Here is a 19,504-nt window from a genome sequence, read left to right on the forward strand (position 1 = left end):
AGGGGATACTCTTCGTTGCAGTGCGCGGGCTTCTCATTTTGGTGGCTTCTCTTTGTTGTGGAGCACGGGCTCCAGGTGCGCAGGCTTCAGTAGTTATGGCACATGGGCTTCAGTAGTTGTGGCTCACAGGCTCTAGAGCACAGGCTCAGTAGTTGTGGCACATGGGCTTAGTTGCTCCGCGGCATGTGGGATCTTCCCAGACCAGGGCTCGAACCCATGTCCCCTGCATTGGCAGGCAGATTCTTAACCACTACACCACCAGGGAAGTCCCCAGGTGATCTTTCAATGTCCACTTCCCCACATCAGGGCCATGCTCTACCTCTAATTTGTTGTGTGACCTTTTTGCAACCCCATTTTCCTACCTAGGCCTCAGTTTCACCACCTGTGAAATGAAGGGTTTAGTTTACCTGACATCTAACTCCTTTTCTATCACAGTAGAAGGTGGGGGTCACTTAGAACTGTCCATATCTGAGGAACAAATGTTGGTAAGAGAAGACCAAAGCAGGTCAAGCTAGGGAAGTGGATGGGTTTATCAACGAGGAGGTTGTGGAGGTTCAATTGGGGGAAAAGACAAAACCTGGGTTCCACTTTATGGCTCTGCGAATTTTGTAAATCATTTCCTTCCTGTGACCTTTAGCTTTCTTGTCTACAAAAATGTGGAGGCCCTGCTTCTGTTACGAAACTCCTGGGAGCAACAGTACCTAGTAGGGTATCGTCCGAGGAATTATAAGAAAAAAGATGGAGAAGGTGGGTGCAGAGGTGAAGGGCGTATCTGAGGACTGTGAGGCAGAGCTGAGGGCTCAGGAAAGAGGAACCTTCTGTACACCTTAGGGCCTTCCGACTTCACCCACACTTGGGGTCAATTCCGCCTCCATTCTGGCCCCGTCTCCGCCCCAATGCCCTCCCCTCCCCTCAGGTTGCGACGAGTCACACTTCGCATGGCCGCCACGGTGAGACGCTTTCCACCGCAGGAGGGCAGCGCGCGCGCTCTGGCGCTGCCACCTCACTCGACAGCTCTGCCCGCCCTTAGCCTCTTCCGATTGGCTCAGCTCGTAAGTGACATCAGTGCTCCTTATTCTACCCCGTCAGCTCCCCCAGGCTCCACCCCACCATCTCCCGGCTTCTCCCGACGCGAAGGGAAACGTAACCTCCCCACGTCTCCTCTGCCTGGGCGGAGCCGGGAAAGCAGGCTAAACCAGGAAGGCGCTGGCTGTGGCGCGCACGCGCTCGCACGCACGCACGCACGCACGCACGCCGTGGCTGGCTGGGCGGCAGGCTCGCGCCCGGGCTCGCCCCGCGCCGCGCCGCGCCACAGGCTCGCGCACTCAGCAGGTTGGGCTGCGGTGGCTGCAGCTGTGGAGCTGGAACGCTACGTGTGAGAGGTCCCAGACACGTCTGCGGCTCCGGCTCCGCCACCCTCGCCTCAGTCTCGGTGCCGGGTGCTGAGAGGGGAACAGCTCTAGCCTCGGGACCCCCGAGCACACCCCTGGCTGCTTCCGACACCGCCCTCCTTCCTTTCCCAGCTGCGGGCCTCGCTCGGTGCTAGGCGACTCCGAGTAGAGGCGGCGGCGACGGCTGCCTGTCTGTGAGAGGAGCCTTGTTCTCCAGCCTTGCTCCGCTGCCGGGCCCTGCAGGGGCCGAGAGAGCTCGGCGCCGACCCTTCCTCTATCCTCCCCGTGAACCGGTTGGAGCGGCGTCGGTCTGGGAGGTCTCTGGGCTGAGGCGGCGGCAGCTCCTCCGGCTCCATCATGTCCGCGGGCGGAGACTTCGGGAATCCGCTGAGGAAATTCAAGCTGGTGTTCCTGGGGGAGCAGAGCGGTGAGTGCGCGGCTCCCCCACTCCTGGCAGCTGGCAGTGGCTTCCCCGCACCGCCCCCAGTGCGGCCCTTCCGTCCGCGGAGGCTCCCTGCGGCCCTCGCGGTCGCGCTTCCTTCCACCCCCTAGCCCTTGAGCCTGTTTGCCGACCCCTGTTAGCCACGCATTCCTCTTCGCCATGATCAGTCGATCGGATTCTGACCTTTCCGCCCCCCACTCCGCCCGCTCCTTTCCCCGCCGCCCGGCCCTCTCCCGTGGATCTGCCCTCCCCACTCCTCACCCCGCCCAGCCCCAGCCTCCTGTCCATCCCTTTCTTCCTCCGGTCTCCGTCGTCTCACCGACGCCAGCTCCCTTCCTTGAGCCCCACCCTTGTTCCTTGCTCTGATCCCAGTTGCTCAGCTCGATGAGGCCCACCTGGGAAGCCCCACTCCGGGGAACCGGCCCTCTTCAACCTTGCGCCGGGAGGGTGGGAGCTGGGCGTTGTTTTCCCCAGAGGCTTGGCCCCGAGAAGCGCGGATCTTATGGAAGGCGGGGGGGGGGGGGGGGGGGAGTCCTAGGAAATTCTTGGATTGTTTTCACCTAGGTGGGGAATGGGTCTGGGTTATAGAGGATACATATCTGAATTGGAGGCGACTTGATGGAATGGTTGGGGAGTGAGGGAGTGGCGGCGGCAGTAGCGGTTTTTGCCCCTTGGGTTAGGCTGTGGCCTGTTGGAAAACCTCGTTTTCTTCTCTTGACTTTCATCCCTGGCGATTCTTTTGGCTGTGTTCATGCTTTTCCAATCTCTGCCAGATGCTATGTCATGATCGTTTTACTTGGAATTTTTCACATCTCACCTCTCCTTTTTCTGCTTCAACACGAAGCGCAGTGTCTGATTCTCCTCACGGCGGTGCAAACAGGAATTACTGGAGAAATGTTAATTCCATTTCTTCTTGAGTATTTTCCAATTATATATTCAGGATTCCTTAGGGAGAGAAGGCTTTAGAATAACGAACATCTTTGTTTTGTAGGGTTTCCTTTGCGGATAGGGAGTAACAGAGTAGAGAAGGGATAGATTGATCATCCAGTTATCTAAATTCGATTCGAATATGTAATACCATTTTGGCTAAATGATTCTTTTATGGTTAATATTCCATAGTATCTGATGAGTGAAATTATTATCTCATATACTTGGTCAGGCTCCTGCTGTCATTGTACTTTGTGTTAGGTATAAGCTTCTAATTTTCTGATGGTTGTCTCTAAAAATTACTTCTTGTGGTAATTCCAATTTTATGCTGTATTATGCAAACTTCACACTCTGTAGTTTAGAGATTATCATCCTCCATTATTTTTCTCACACTTTTCCTATCTTTAAAATTGAGACATTGAGAGATTAGTTCCTCCCGAGTCATCAGACATTGAGTTACATGATAGGTGTTTTAGGTTAGGCTATAGAAGACATTTATTTCTTTTGATTGGAAGGAAAATAACTGATATAAATTCAGAGCTCTTATTACTGCTCTTAACTATTTATACTAATTTGTGTGGCATTAAAGTAGGTTAATAATAGTTGCAAAATTGCTTCCAGTTAGACCTGATAAATTGTTTTTCTCCTTTCATACATAATCTTTTCTCCCTGCCCTCTTACCAAGTCTCCTCTTTGCTTTTTTTTGCTATACAGATATAAACTTGTTTCTTCAAGTGACTTAGTAAGACCTATGAGATTGATCCCTGTCCAGGTATTTTATGACAGTTTCAGGACAGTGACATACATAAAATACAGCCTATTGGTCATTATTGATAAATAGGATCTAAAGTGCTTATTGTGCACTCAGGGATGTTAATGCCTGCCTTACATTGTGATGCAGAGCTATTTAGTTTGCATGAAAAATCCATTAATCTCTGTCCTAGAAAGTTTTTAGTATGAATAGAAATCATAATTTAAGTATCTGCAGGTTTCCTTTGAATTTCTTGGGTATTTATATTCTAATTCACATTGCAGAGTTTTATGGCTTCTCATTTCTTAGTTTCTTCAAGTCTTTACTAACTCCCCTTCCTTCCACCATAATTCCTGAAGCCATCTTAGATTTTTTTTTAAGTAGACTTGATTTTTTAGAACAGTTTTAGATTTACAGAAAAATTAAGAAGATCATGCAGAGGTTTCCCATATAGCCCCACCCAATATCCCATATTATTAACATATTAGTAAGGTACATTTGTTACCATTAATGAAACAATATTGATACATTATTAACTAAAGTCTGTAGTTTACCCAGATTTCCGTAATTTTTATCTTTTTCTGTTTCAGCATTCAATTCAGGATACCACACTACATTTGTTTGTCCTGTCTCCTTAGGCTCCTCAGTTTTTTTTAGTATTGTGTTTACATGCTTTTTAACTCTGTGGAACTGTGAGCTAAATTATCTTTTGAGGCTACTACATTGCTAAGTAATACCATCAAGTAGCTTTGGAAAGACGGATCTCTGTTTTCACAGGCAGTGTCTGTAGTTTTCTTATGCATTAGCAAAGGTCTGTAGAGTCAATGTCATCTTTTTTTCTTTTTTAAATTAATTTATTGATTTTTGGCTGAGTTGGGTCTTTGTTGCTACGCGGGCTTTCTCTAGTTGTGGCGAGCAGGGGCTACTCTTCATTGCGGTGCGCAGGCTTTCTCATTGCAGTGTCTTCTCTTGATGCGGAGCACCGGCTCTAGGTACACAGGCTTCAGTAGTTGTGGCTCATGGGCTGTAGAGCACAGGCTCAGTAGTTGTGGCGCATGGGCTTTGTTGCCCTTTGGCATGTGGGATCTTCCCGGACCAGGGCCTGAACCCGTGTACCCTGCATTGGCAGGCGGATTCTTAACCACTGTGCCACCAGGGAAGCCCAGTCCATGTCATCTTGATTTAACTCTTAATGAATTTTTTATTTTTAGGTTTTAGAATTCTACAATTCAGCTTTCAAAGACTAATCTGTGGCAAAGCCTTGTTTGTTTCCTTAATGGCATTGACCACATTTCTATTTCTTACTTGTGTTTATGTTTGTCTGTTTCCCACAGCAGAATGCAGGTCCCATGAAGATTAAAAATTATTAATTTTTTTGTTCATTGTATCCCCAGTGCCTAGAATAGTGCCAGGCTTGTAGTGGATACTCAGAATGAATGATGGTTGAATCTAATAGTAACCAAAGCTAGTAGTCATCTTTGTTACGGTGAAGTCTACATTTTTTCCTTGCACATTTAATAGTTTAACAATAACTCTCTTTATTGGCCCCACATGCAGCTTGTGGGATCTTAGTTCCCCCACTAGGGATTGAACCTGGGCCCCGGCAGTGAAAGCGCTGAGTACTAACCACTGGACTGCCGGGGAATTCCCAACAATAACATTTTATACTTACATTATTTGATTGTATATAGGGATACTCCAGATGCTCCAGAGCAGGGATTACAATAATTTATATATAACCTTTACGGTGTAACTAAAAAAAAACAAAAAAACAACTGACCAGAATTTTATACTTTTGTTTTTGAGTTGAACAAAATTAGTTTTGTTAAAGTTATTGTTAAATTATTTGCTATTAGTATAACACCTAAAAGTATGTCAAATGATTATTAAAGACATGTTCATGGAACAGATTTGAAGTTAGGTAGACTTTTTTATTTAGCTTTTCAAAAACAAGGTTCTGGGACCTCCCTGGCGGTCCAGTGGTTATGACTCCACGGTTCCACTGCAGTGGGTACCGGTTCGATCCCTGGTCGGGGAAATAAGATCCTGCATGCTGCATGACACAGCCAAAAAAAATAAGGTTCTGTATTCTATAATGAAGATGAAGTGTTTCAGTATATGAAGCCTCATATTGAATTAATGATATCAGTCTTGGTAATCTTCGTGTAAATTCTTAACAGTTTCTTTATATTTTAGTAGTATACATGCTTTAATAAAGAAATGTTGAAATACACAGCTTGAACCTGAAGTTTCTTTGAGCAACCTCTTTTGTTACCACCTTTGGCTATTGTCTTGAAATACAGAGGCAATTTTAGGAATGGTTTAGAGTAGAAGGTAATACTTACAAACAAATGTTATGAGTACAAATTAGGAAATGTAATTTCAAAAAGAAACACATACCTGGCCTGGTACTACTTATTTTTTCACTTTTTATTACCTTTTTTACATCAGTTCTTTTGAATTATAACGTGCTGTGTTGGGAAAAAGTGTCTTAATGTCAGAGACTAGGAACACTGAACAGTTTAGATTGGCTAGATCAGTGATCTTAAACTTTTTCTTCTCAAGAGCCTCTCAAGATGCTCTTACAAATTATTGAGGCTTCTAAAGAGCTGTTTATGTGGTTTATATCACTATTTACTGTGTTAAAAGTTAACTGAGAAAATTGTTTAATATTTAATTCATTTAAAAAGAGTAGTGTTAAATCCATTACATGTTGACATAATTTTAGTGAAAGAGAACTATTTTTCAAACAATAATTTAGTGAGGGAGTGGCATTGTTTTACATATTTGCAAATCTCTGTAATGTCTGATGTATTAAAAGTCATCTGCTTCTCACAGCTGCTTCTGCATTCAGTCTCTTGTAATATCACACATCACATAGGCTCTGGAAACTCCACTATACATTCATGAGAGAACAAAAGTGAAAAAAGCCAAATAACATCTTGATATTATGAAAGTGGTTTTGACCCTCAGGAGAGTAGTGGCCCAGCCAAAGGGTCCTGGGGATCCTGGGAGTTGGTGGGCTGCATTTTGAGATCTGCTAGTTTCTAGATGATATTAAGCCATTTGTATCTTGTAGCTTCATATTGCATTTATTTATTTTTTTAACATTTATTATTTTTGGCTGCGTTGGGTTAGTTGCGGTGCTTGGGCTCTTCATTGTGGTGCATGGGCTTAGTTGCCTCTGGGATCTTAGTTCCCCAACCGGGGTTCGAACCCACGTCCCCGGCATTGGAAGGTGGATTCTTAACCACTGGACCACCAGGGAAGTTGCCATATTGCATTTAGAACAGTCAAAAGGAGTTTATTCCATATCTTGTTTTGAAGTCTTAAAACTAATCAGTACAGCTAGTGATTACGAGCACAGAGTCTGGGTTTTATATTTTAGCCCTGCTCACTGACCTTGGGCAGATTATTGACTTCTTTATGCTTTAACTTCCTTATCTATAAAATAAATAATAGGACCTATCATATAGCGCTATTGTGAAGATTAAATTAGTTAATAAATGTAAAGCATTTAGAAGAGTGCCTGGCACATGTCTACTGAAAACTCCTACTCTGTCAATTATCAATAGTTTGATAGAGCCTACTCTTAAGAAATATACATTTCATCATGGAAGAAACATATAATACCTAATACAATATAGTGCAATGAGTGCAGCTGCTTTGAAAAGTACAGTTAAAAGATACAGAGAAGTGACAGGGGAGCATGGAGTTTCAGGGAAGGTATTGATACATTATAAATATGACTGACTAAAAGTTTAAGGATCTTCTAGTTGAAATTCTTGAATTAGAGCATTCCAAAGTTGGAGGAGACTTGAAGAAGTCACCCAATCCATTTCTCTTAGGGCTTTAAACTGGATTGCTATTTTTCCCCTCTAACTTTATTTTTAACAGTTAACACAATCACATAGTTCACAAATCAAAATTATGTAAAAAGATATACTTTCAGAAAACTTACTGCTACCCCTGTTCCTGTGACCTCATTCCCCACCCCCTCCTCTATCAGTAATTATATATATATACCATTATGTATATTCTGGGATTTCTTTATGCAGACACAAGCAAATATGAATACAATTTTTATTCTTCCTTACATACGAGGTATCAGATTTTATTCTGCATCTTGCTTTTTTTCGCTTAACAATAATTCCTAGAGATGTTTTCACATTAGTACTTAGAGCACTTTCCCATTCTGTTGTTTTGTTTCTAAATACAATTTTTTTCATTTAGAATAGTTTTAGATACACAGAAAAATTGCAGAGATAATACGGAATTCCTGTATACTCTACACCAGTTTCCTCTGTAATTAACAGCTCATGTGTACATTTTTCACAACTAATGTACCAATATTGATACATTATTATTAACCAAAGTCCATATTTTATTTCGATTTCTTTAGTTTTTTTCCTAATGTCTTTTTTCTGTTCCAGGATCCCATCTAGGATACTACATTTGATTTAGTTGTTAGAGCTCCTTAGGCTGTTCTTGTCTGTGACAGTTAAACTGGACCACTCTTTTTTGTTTGTTTGTTTGTTTTTTGCGATACGTGGGCCTCTCACTGTTGTGTGGCCTCTCCCATTGCGGAGCACAGGCTCCAGGACGCGCAGGCTCAGCGGCCATAGCTCACGGGCCCGGCCGCTCTGCGGCATGTGGGATCTTCCCAGACCGGGGCACGAACCCGTGTCCCCTGCATTGGCAGGCGGACTCTCAACCGCTGCACCACCAGGGAAGCCCTGGACCACTCTTAAATTACTTCATTCTAAGAGATCTCCAGGAGAACATGTTTTGTAATTTTTAGTATTAAACTTCCCTGTTCTGAAATTCTCAAATCTATTCCCTTACTATTGTAGTTAAGTTTTTTCTTCTTAGGGAGGCAATATATACTGATAAAGACAGCTCTAGAGACAGTTATACTTTGGTTCTAATCTTGAAGCCCGTGTTTACAGTGTGATCTTGGACAGTTTATTTAACCTTTCTAAATTCTTTTCATTTCTGATATGCAGTACTAACCTAGCAGTGTTGTTTTCCCCATTCTCTAAATGTAGATATTATACATTTTGGTTAGATCAGTATTTAATCTTCACATTATTGTTATTAGGTAATGGTATTCACAGCTGAGCTGTGTAGTATACTGATTTATTGTACTATATTTCATATATTTTTTTTTGTTTTCCTTTGTGTCACTATTTGACTTGCTTTTTTCTTAATTATCCCCAAACTCTTTACCAGTAGTGTAGATCTCAGTTATTTGAATGCATCAGGTTTGCCTGGGACATCTCTCCCAGAACCTTCTGACCTTGAGGGTAACTATTGTATAATAGTTACCCTCCAGAATTGATGTACAACTGTCAATGTGTGATCTCCTTTACTTTCATTTTGAGGGTTTCCTTCTCTCTTGTGTTGGATGGATCCCTTGTTTCTCAGATTACTTTTTTCTTCTTTGTTTTACTCATTACGTTGAATGTATCCACCAGTAAGTAGCTTCCTAATAAAGGGAACATGGGAGGAAGTTTTTTGAGACCTTGTATGTCTGAAAATGTGTTTGTACAACCTTTACACTGAAGTTTGGTGGAGTTTAGAGATTTGGGTTGGATATATTCTTCCTTCAGAAATTTGATGACATATATTGCCTTGTAGAGTCTAGTATTGCCATTTATGACTCTTGGTATTTTGATCTTTCATAATGATGTGTTTATTTTCATTTTATGTGCTGAGTAATAGGTATAAATATTTTCAAACTGGAAACTTAAGTTGTTTATTTTCAGGAAATTTTCTTGACTTAACTAGTATGATATTCACCTCTTCATTTTCAGTTCTCTCTGGAATTCTTATTAGACCTCCTGGATTGATCCTCTAGTTGTATCTTATCTTGCCCCTTTTTCATTTATTTGTTTCTGTTTTAATTCTTAAAAAATTTTCTCAACTTTCTTTTACCCTATTACGTTTTATTTCTGCTATCGTTTTAATTTCAAAGAGCTCTTTGTTTTCTGATTGTTTCTGTCTATAACATCTTTTTGATTCTAGTATCTTCTCGTTAAAATTTTTTTTAATTGAAGTATAGTTGATTTTCAACATTGTGATAATTTCTGCTGTATCTCTTGTCATTTTGAGGATATTAAAGAGATATATGGCTTTCTTTTCAATACTCAGTTTTTTGTAAATTGCTTTTCACTTATGTTTATTCTAGTTTCTCTATTTCTTGTTTGATGTGGTCCTCAAAGAACTAGTATTCTTGACTGTCTCCTTTTGTTTAAGAGTTGAGCACTAAAAATTTGATTTTAAGCTCTTTTGTGGGTTTATTGGGCTTCTCTGTAGGACAGTCTGGCTGAGTTCTTTTTGGGGGAAGAAGTCTCTGATGTTAGCTCTTTTAAGTCTTTTTGCCAGTCACATTTCTTTTTTTTAAAAAATTAATTTTAATTTTTGGCTGCTTTGGGTCTTCATTGCTGCACGCAGGCTTTCTCTAGTTGCGGGGAGCGGGGGCTACTCTTCGTTGCGTTGCGCAAGTTTCTCATTGTGGTGGCTTCTCTTGTTGCAGAGCACGGGCTCTAGGCGCATGGGCTTCAGTAGTTGTAGCACGCAGGCTTCAGTAGTTGTAGCTTGCAGGCTCTAGAGCTCAGGCTCAGGAGTTGTGGCGCAGGGGCTTAGTTGCTCTGCGGCATGTAGGATCTTCCCAGACCAGGGCTTGAACCCATGTCCCCTGCATTGGCAGGCGGATTCTTAACCACTGCACCACCAGGGAAGTCCCGCCAGTCACATTTCTTAAAGAAGAGTTGTCCAGTGTCCTGCTGGAGAGGATAATATTGGTTGCCAGCTTTCTTGGAGCTGAATGGAGACAGGGTTTGAAGATAACATTAGAGTATATGAATTTAATTTACTTTTTTTTTTTTTTTGTGGTACGCGGGCCTCTCACCGTTGCCTCTCCCGCTGCGGAGCACAGGCTCAGCGGCCATGGCTCATGGGCCCAGGCGCTCCACGGCATGTGGGATCCTCCCGGACCGGGGCACGAACCTGTGTCCCCTGCATCGGCAGGCGGACTCTCAACCACTACGCCACCAGGGAAGCCCTACTTTGTTTTTAATACAGTTTGTACTTCAAACTTCGCTTGACTCTTGTATTCACCAGTCCAGAAACCCTCTATTTTCCTTTCTCATAGCATAATCTATAATCTTCTGATGGAGTGGGAGAGGAACCTGGCTGTGTGGAATAGAGGAGGGGATGTGAGGGTGTCAGTCTCCCTTTTAAACAGATTTTCATCCATTCCTTTCATTTTTAGCACCACCTTTACCCTTATTTCTAGATGTACTTGGTGCCTACATTGGGGAGGTTCTCTGGCACAAATCAGATTGTTTCTCAGCTTTCCCCATTGTCAGTTTAAAATTGATCTTTATAGAATCTATTAGGTCAGGTACCACTTTGCATTTGCTTTCTAGCTTCTAACTGATTTTCTGAGAATCAACACATTTCGACATTTAGAATTGCTTAGGGTTTTCAGTTTCTGTTCTTTATTTTTCTCTTTTTGAAAAATAAATTTATTTATTTTATTTATTTTTGTCTGCACTGGGTCTCCGTTGCTGCGTGAGGGCGTTCTCTAGTTGCAGTGAGCGGGAGCTACTCATCATTGTGGTGCACGTGCTTCTCATTGCAGGGGCTTCTCTTGTTGCAAAGCACGGGCTCTAGGTGCGTGGGCTTCAGTAGTTGTGGCACGCGGGCTCAGTAGTTGTGGCTTGCGGGCTCTAGAGCACAGGCTCAGTAGTTGTAGTGCACGGGCTGAGTTGCTCCATGGCACGTGGGATCTTCCTGGACCAGGGCTCAAACCCGTGTCCCCTGCATTGGCAGGCGGATTCTTAACCACTGCACCACCAGGGAAGTCCCTCCTCTTCTTTTTTAAAAGTACATTTTATAAAATTAAAACCAACTCATTTATATCCATGTTTATAGCAGCATTATTCACAGGAGCCAAAAGATAGAAGCAATCCAAGTGTTCATCCATGGATGAATGGGTAGACAAAACATGGTTCTGTGTATACATACAATGAAAACTTATTCAGCCTTAAAAAGGAAGAAAATTCTGACACATGCTTTGACATGGATGAACCTTGGACATTATGCTAAGTGAAATAAGCCAATCACAAAAGGACAAATACTGTATGATTTTTTAAATTAACTGATAATAAGCATTATTGTTATCTCAACCTGCCATTGTGAGATTGCATAAAACCTTGCCCATACACCCCGCATAGACTTCTCTTTGAGATGAAGTCCAAGCTCTTCTGCCCTAGTCAGACCCTTTCAGAGTCTGGATTCTACCTTCCTATCTCTAACCTTATTGCTAGAACTCATCTTTACCTATTACTGTTAGACAGGTTTTTTTTTTTTTTTTTTTTTAAGTTAAAAAAAATCATCATTAAGGTGTTACGTGCTGTACAGAACACACATCTTTGCATTTTAAGTTTTCTGTTCTAAGAATCATAGAATCTTACAGGTCATTTATCTATTTAATAGATGTCCACTGTGTGCCAAGCATAGAGCTAGGTCCCGGGAAATGTAGTCTTTAACAGATCAGGTATAATCTCTGTTCTCTTCTTGTTTATGGTCTAGCAGGGAGCAGTAAAGTAGATTTAAATCTTTATATTTGTACCTTCCAACCTCTGTTCTTGGACCTCCCCTCCAATCCATCCTCCACATTGATATCAGAGTGAACTTTATAAAAATGTAAATCAGAGTAACTTCTTACTAAAAACAAAAACATCTTGACTGTGCTTAATGCCACAGAATAGTACACTTAAAAATGGTTAAAATGGTAAATCTTATGGTAGTTTATCACAATAAAATTTTTTAAAAATTGTAAAAACTCAAATCCCCACCTTTGTAGTTTTTTGGGTTTTTTTTTTGCTTTTGTTTAAATCACTCTTAGAATAAGATCTTTCCAAATGATCTACATTGCTCACACTGAATTTTTTGGCTCCTCCCCATCCGTCCATTCTTGAGCGTATCTCCCACCATCTCTCTCTGTTTCAGCCATACTGACCTTTTTTTTTTTTTTTTTGGCTGTACGCGGGCCTTTCACTGTTGTGGCCTCTCCCGTTGCAGAGCACAGGCTCCGGACCAAGCAGGCTCAGCGGCCATGGCTCACGGGCCTAGCCGCTCCGCGGCATGTGGCATCTTCCCGGACCGGGGCACGAACCCGTGTCCCCTGCATTGGCAGGCAGACTCTCAACCACTGCGCCACCAGGGAAGCCCCATACTGACCTTTTTTAAGTTATAACTCTTAACCAATCTCCATCTTGTTATATATTCCCTCTTCCCCTTTGTCAGATTAACTCCAGCTTATCCTTTAGCTTCAAGAAACTTCTTCAAGCCTTTGCTGACTTCCTCAGAGTGGTTTAGTTTCCCATTCTTTATAGACTGTCAACACTGTCCTTCTCCTTGCTGCCTTTAATACAGTTGTAATTATTTGTCTGTTAAAATTTCTGTTTTCCATTTGTTCTGTAAGTTCCACAGAGGTAGCATTCATGAATTTATTGTTCATTGCTGTATTCTAAGCACCATTGCATAGTGCTTGGCATATAGCGGGAGCTCACTAAATATTTTCAAATAAGTGAATGATTTCTGATTTTTACCATACTTAGTTTCAGAAAGGCTTTGAGGTAGCTTGCTACCTCAGAAATACGCATAAAAGAGGATAATTAAAAGAAAAACAGAATAAGACAAAAAAACCTAACGTAGGAGAACGGTTTGATATGCCAAGTATCTGGTATGAATCTGAAGAGTCAGAGGCTCAAGATGAGGAAAATGATAACTCGGAAAAGGCTATTGGATTTATCAAGAACTAATTGCTAATTTTTAAAAAGTGGTCTCAGTAGAGTTTTAGAGAGTCAAGAAGTCAGTCGTTGTAAATGGCATATTTGAAGAGTGAGTGTGATTTAACCAAATATGTTTTTGGGTTCTTAAAGTATTATTTAACCCCTTTATTATGGGAAAATTTAAACATATAAAAAGGTACAGAGAATAGTGTCATGAACCCCCATAAACTCGTACTCAGCTTCAACAATTATCCCCCCCGCCCCCACATACCAGAGTGAGTTGAAGAAAATCCCGTATATCCTATCATTGCAAATATTTTTGTATGATTGCTAAAAGATGAGAACTTTCTTATTGGTATATTCTTGACATTCATGGATATAGTTGCCCACAGAGGCCTTTATTTTTGGGATACTTTGCATTACATGGTTTGAGACTTAACATTTTAGGATGTCTAAATCTTTGCTATCAAATTGAACTTTCTGTGATGGAGGAACTGTCCCATATTTGTGCTGTTTAATATGGTGATGGCTACAGTGACTGAGAACTGATTTCAAAATTTTATTTCACTTTAATTTCAGTAGTCTCATGTGGCTAATTAACCCTTAATCTGTCTTTAACCATCCTGTTAAAACTGAAGAATATCCCTTTCAGAAATCTGTGCATGTGTACTTTAAATTATCTACATAATCAAGGTGAGTTAAGTTGATTATAATAGGGAAATAGAGAATGTGATGACTCATGAATTTAGACAGATTTTAGGCCACCTCTGGACTAAAGATATTTTGATCTGCATAAAATCCATTCTTAGATCTTTTAAATCTCTGTCCTTGGTGTCTAGCATAATGTCCTTCATACAGGCAATCATAAAATATTGAATCTGTCCAGTCATTAGGAATCTGAGTAAACAGGTCTTTCTTCTTTAAGCAGGTGACAGAAGCACTAACATATTGACATTAAGTAAATAGGACAAAACTAGATGGCTATTGAAGTTACTAATTTGCAAACCTTTTATGTTTGTTTATCAAGTTGTTTAATATGGAATGTTTCTTTCCTTTGGCCTGTGAAACTTCTATAGTTAATGTGATATGGGGGAAAAGTTATGGGGCAGGAGTTAGGGATACTGAACTGTGGTCTTTGCTCTGCCACCTTATACATTATGAGCTCTTAAAGCGTTCATTTTAACCTCTCTAGGTAAAATGAGAAGAATCTACCCATATAATATGGCCTGCATAGATGGTCCTCTGTAGGCTCCACCCAGGGACTTACTGTCAGCACCCTCTCATATATTCCTACCTATTTAATGCTCTCAGAGCTTTCAGAAATTGAAAGTAGTTCCTCTTCACAGAAAGACTGAGTACGTTTAGTTTTATTTATTTATTTAAAATTTTATTTATTTATTTATTTATTTTTGGCTGTGTTGGGTCTTCATCGCTGCTCACGGGCTTTCTCTAGTTGCGGCGAGCGGGGGCTGCTCTTCATTGCGGTGCGTGGCCTTCTCATTGTGGTGGCTTCTCTTGTTGCAGAGCACGGGCTCTACACACGTGGGCTTCAGTAGTTGTGGCACGAGGGCTCAGTAGTTGTGGCTCACGGGCTTAGTTAGTTGCTCCGTGGCATGTGGGATCTTCCCAGACCAGGGATCGAACCCGTGTCCCCTGCATTGGCAGGTAGATTCTTAACCACTGCACCACCAGAGAAGCCCCCCCTTTTTTTAAAAAAATTATTTATTTATTTTTGGCTGCATTGGGACATTTAGTTTTAAATAAAGCATTCCTTTTGTTCTTTCAAAATTCTTTAGTTGAACTTTCCTCTCCAAAATATTGTACATTTGTTTTCAAAACCTCTGATACTGTAATAATTAGTCTTCTATGTGAAAACAATCTAAATAGTTACTTCAACCTCAGTCTGATTGATATTATTCTAAATACTGTGATGATTTATTTTTATTTTTCAGAATTTTTTCATTTGTGCCTGGTTATGGCTTGAAGTGTGTTCTTCCCAAATTCGTATGTTGAAGTTTAACCTCTAGTACTTCAGATGCAACTGGTTAAGGTGAGGTCCTCCTGGGGTAGGATGGGCCACTATACAGTATGACTTGTGTCCTTAAAAAAAGGGGAAATTTGGACACAGATATACACAGAGAGAATGCCATCTGAAGGTGAAGGCAGAGATCAGGGTGATGCTTCTGTACACCAAGGGGTGCCAAGGACTGCCAGCAAACCACCAGAAGCTAGGGAAGAGGCTTGGAACAGATTCTTTTCACAGCCCTCAGAAGCAACTAACTCTGCCAACACCTTGATTTTGGATTTGTAGCCTCCAGAACCGTGAGACAATAAATTTCTGTTGTTTAAACCAGTTTGTGGTACTTTGTTACAGCAGCTCTAGCAGACTAATACAGTGCTTAATATCACTTTGCAACCAAATATAGAAATATAGCACCTCCTGACAGCTGTAATGGTTAATGTGTATTTCCTGTCAAACTGTCAATACTAGATATCAATTGACATTTGATTACTTAGTACAGATCAGACCCTGTTGTAAGTACTTTACAGTCTTAGCTAGTTTAACCCTTAAAACCAACTCCGTGAGATCTTTGGAGAAGTGGTTGATTTCAGGGCTGGGGCAGGGAAAATACAAAATAAGCTGGAGAGTATTCTGGTGCCAGAAAATAAGGAAGTGTTTATGAAAGGATGGGGACATGTTGAAAGGGCACAGGAGCCAATGTGAAAGAGCGCCCAATAGGGAAAGTTGGAAATTTTTGAGCAACAAAATAAATAATGGTGATATTGGATTATAACCCACATAATTAAGATATTTATGAATATTTATTTAAATAAATAGATAAGAAAGGACTGCTCTTATAGTAAATAGAATGAGGGAAATAGAAAATCACCGTTGGAATACCACAGTGCTAATTGCTACAGGCGAGATCCATTTGATGAATGCTAAAATTAGAGGGCAAAATTTTGCGAAGATACAGGATATTTGAATAATCTCAAAGTATATTTCTCAAGATATTTATTATTTACAAGGGGAAAAACACTAACTTATGGTAAAGAAACTCTGTGGAGATTGCCATAATCAAGTGATCAAGGTTAACATCACTAGGAATAAGACATTAATATGACATCATGTATTTCTTTTATGATGCACTGAGACAGGCACATCAGTTCTGTGGTGGTCTTGTCAAAAATGTATGACCTCGGGCTTCCCTGGTGGCGCAGCGGTTGAGAGTCCGCCTGCCGATGCAGGGGACATGGGTTCGTGCCCCGGTCCGGGAGGATCCCACATGCCGCGGAGCGGCTGGGCCCGTGAGCCATGGCCGCTGAGCCTGCGCGTCCGGAGCCTGTGCTCCGCAACGGGAGAGGCCACAACAGTGAGAGGCCCGCGTACCGCAAAAAAAAAAAAAAAAGTATGACCTCATTCTAATGAGAAAACATTAGACAAATCTAAATTGAGGAACATTACACAAAATAACTGACCAGTATTCTTTACAAGTGTCAAGGTCGTAAAAACAGGAAAGACAGGAAATGTCACTGATGAGAGGAGACTAAGGAGGTTTGTAACTTTTCTGTAAAATAAAAAGTTGACATAGAAAACAAACTTATGGTTACCAAGGGGGAAAGGTGGGGAGGGATCATTTAGGAGTTTGGGAATAGCAGATACAAACTACTATATATAAAATAGATAAACAACAAGGTCCTATGGTATAGCACAGGGAACTATATTCAATATCTTGTAATAAGCTATAATGGAAAAGAATATAACAACAACAAAATACATATATATATATATATATAAAACAGTCACTTTGCTGTATACCAGAAACTAACACAACATTGAAATCAAATATATTTCAATGAAAAAAAGTTGAACTATTCCTATAAGATAGGTACTACTGTTATTCTTATTTTACCATGAGGAAATTCAGGCACAGATAGGTTAAATAACTTGTCTCAGTAGTATATACAGTTAGTAACTGGCTAAACTTGGGTTTCAGCTCAACAGCCTGGTTCTAGAGCTCCACTACTAAGACACTAAACTATACAACCTTTCCTTGATAAATTTTGTATAGGTAGAAGGTGTGCAGGAAGTAAGGATACTTTGGCGTTCCCAAAACCATAAGAGTGAAAAAACTGTAATCATCTCTGGAAAGTTGAGCTACATGAACTAAATGTTAGATAAGATTAAGTGTTTCTCAGGTATTTTGCTGTATTGGACTTTTGTAATTTATATGACAAAATTCTTAATACATGTAACTTACAGTTAAGTAGAGAGTAAGATAAACAAATTAGTTTTAAAATTCAGTGGCTTTGAGGACTTCCTTGGTGGCTCAGTGGTTAAGAATCCACCTGCCAATGCAGGGGCACGGGTTCGATCCCTGGTCCAGGAAGATCCCACATGCCGTGGAGCAACTAAACCTGTGCGCCACAACTACTGAGCCTGTGCTCTAGAGCCTGTGAGCCACAACAACTGAGCCCATGTGCCACAACTACAGAAGCCCACGCTCCTAGAGCCCGTGCTCTGCAACAAGAGAAGCCACCGCAATGAGAAACCCACACACCACAGCGAAGAGTAGCCCCTGCTCGCCACAACTAGAGAAAAGCTGTGTGCAGCAACAAAGACCCTACGCAGCCAAAAATAAATAAATTAATTACAAAAAAGACAGTTTAAAAATTCAATGGCTTTGATAAAATTTGCTTTGTCAATGATTGTGTTACTGGCTGACACTTAATAAGTAATAAGAATCACTTCATGTTGCTTATACACAAGAAAAATCATAGGTTTGTTTAATCATGGAATTAAAATGTGACATTCAAATGAGAATTGTCCAGTCACATCAAGAAGGCAAAAGTACAACTGAAAAAAGTCTTTGGATCTGTAATATCTTACAGAAAAGATAATAGCTTGTTAATTTGCAATTCTAAGATCTGAACAATAAGAGAGGCTTAAGCTGAAACATAGTGAATTTTTTTTAACATCTTTATTGGAGTATAATTGCTTTACAATGGTGTGTTAGTTTCTGCTGTATAACAAAGTAAATCAGCTATACGTATACATATATCCCCGTATCTCCTCCCTCTTGCATCTCCCTCCCTATCCCACCCCTCTAGATGGACACAAAGCACTGAGCTGATCTCCCTGTGCTATGAAACATAGTGAATTTAAGTCATATATATGGAAGAATTTCCTGACTAAAAAGGCTGTAGAAATATTAAGAGTGGGTTATGAAATCACCTGGAGATATTTCCTTTTTTAAACAGAGAAGTGATTTCTTGGAAGAGCTAGGCATACTCAGAACCAGGAGTATACCTACAATACTTAACAGATTTCTATTTTGTGTTGTATAGAACCATATTTGTTGATAATTAAATACTCTTGTTAGTTTTAGTTGGTCTTCCTTGCCTCAATATATTCTTCCTTTTATTAGAACTTCTTGATGACTGACTGAATAAATTTATATAATACAGAATAAATGATATGGCATGGGTTGGGAGTGGGATAGGAAGAAAAGTATTAGAACATAATGCTGTATGAAGTTTTGTGTGTATGGTGGCACAGGAGTATTAAGGACAAATGTTAAAATATTGTTGGAAGAAAAATGAATAGCCACAGTGTTCAGGATAAGATTAGTTAGGCTTTGATTGAAATGGTCATTTAAATTGCCTTTATATAGGAGGATATAAAGAATGTACTATTAGGGATTTTGAAAACTATTTTGGAGAAATAAGCTTAGCTGAAGAGATTTGAATGAATACAGAAGAAATGCAAATACAGAAGGAATGCTATTTTAAAATTAGATATGTCTAATCTTTCTATGAAAAGGAGCTATTTTAATTTCCGGAAACTAAATAGCTTCCAGAAGCTATTGATCATAAATGGGTAGTAATATATGAAAGGGTGCTAAAATATGTCTTTGGACAATGTAAAAGAGCCACCTAAGTGGACTATAAGTGGACTATACTCTTTCTCTGGAGTTTTGGGTTACCCTCAATACAAGGAAGATACAACAACTTGAATGCTGACCAGATGAGAGAGACATTGAGATCCTGATCTACTATTTGGAGATTCTGTCTTTTTTTTTTTTTTTTTTTTTAATTCATTCATGCATGCATGCATGTATGCTGTGGGTCTTAGTTGCGGCCCACAGGATCTTTTTTTTTTAGTTGCGGCATGTGGACTTTGGGG

At 40.6% G+C, this 19,504-nt stretch overlaps 1 protein-coding gene across 3 annotated transcripts in view; it reads left to right on the top strand.

The window, feature by feature from the left end:
- The first annotated feature begins 1,258 nt into the window (after positions 1 to 1,258).
- Positions 1,259 to 19,504, top strand: part of RAB6A (RAB6A, member RAS oncogene family) — a 67,658-nt gene continuing 49,412 nt past the window's right edge. Inside the window, exons 1-2 of one of the 3 annotated variants that reach the window (XM_060018301.1) lie at positions 1,265 to 1,818; positions 15,270 to 15,367. Coding sequence is in view for 2 of the 3 variants with exons in the window: in XM_060018300.1 (XP_059874283.1) it covers positions 1,749 to 1,818 (70 nt within the window). In the remaining variant the exon portion in view is untranslated. Of the gene's footprint in view, positions 1,819 to 15,269; positions 15,368 to 19,504 lie in introns of all 3 variants that reach the window. The other 2 variants (XM_060018300.1, XM_060018299.1) reach the window with 2 other exon arrangements.

Source organism: Delphinus delphis, chromosome 8, assembly GCF_949987515.2.
Source record: "Delphinus delphis chromosome 8, mDelDel1.2, whole genome shotgun sequence".
NCBI classification, from domain to species: domain Eukaryota; kingdom Metazoa; phylum Chordata; class Mammalia; order Artiodactyla; family Delphinidae; genus Delphinus; species Delphinus delphis.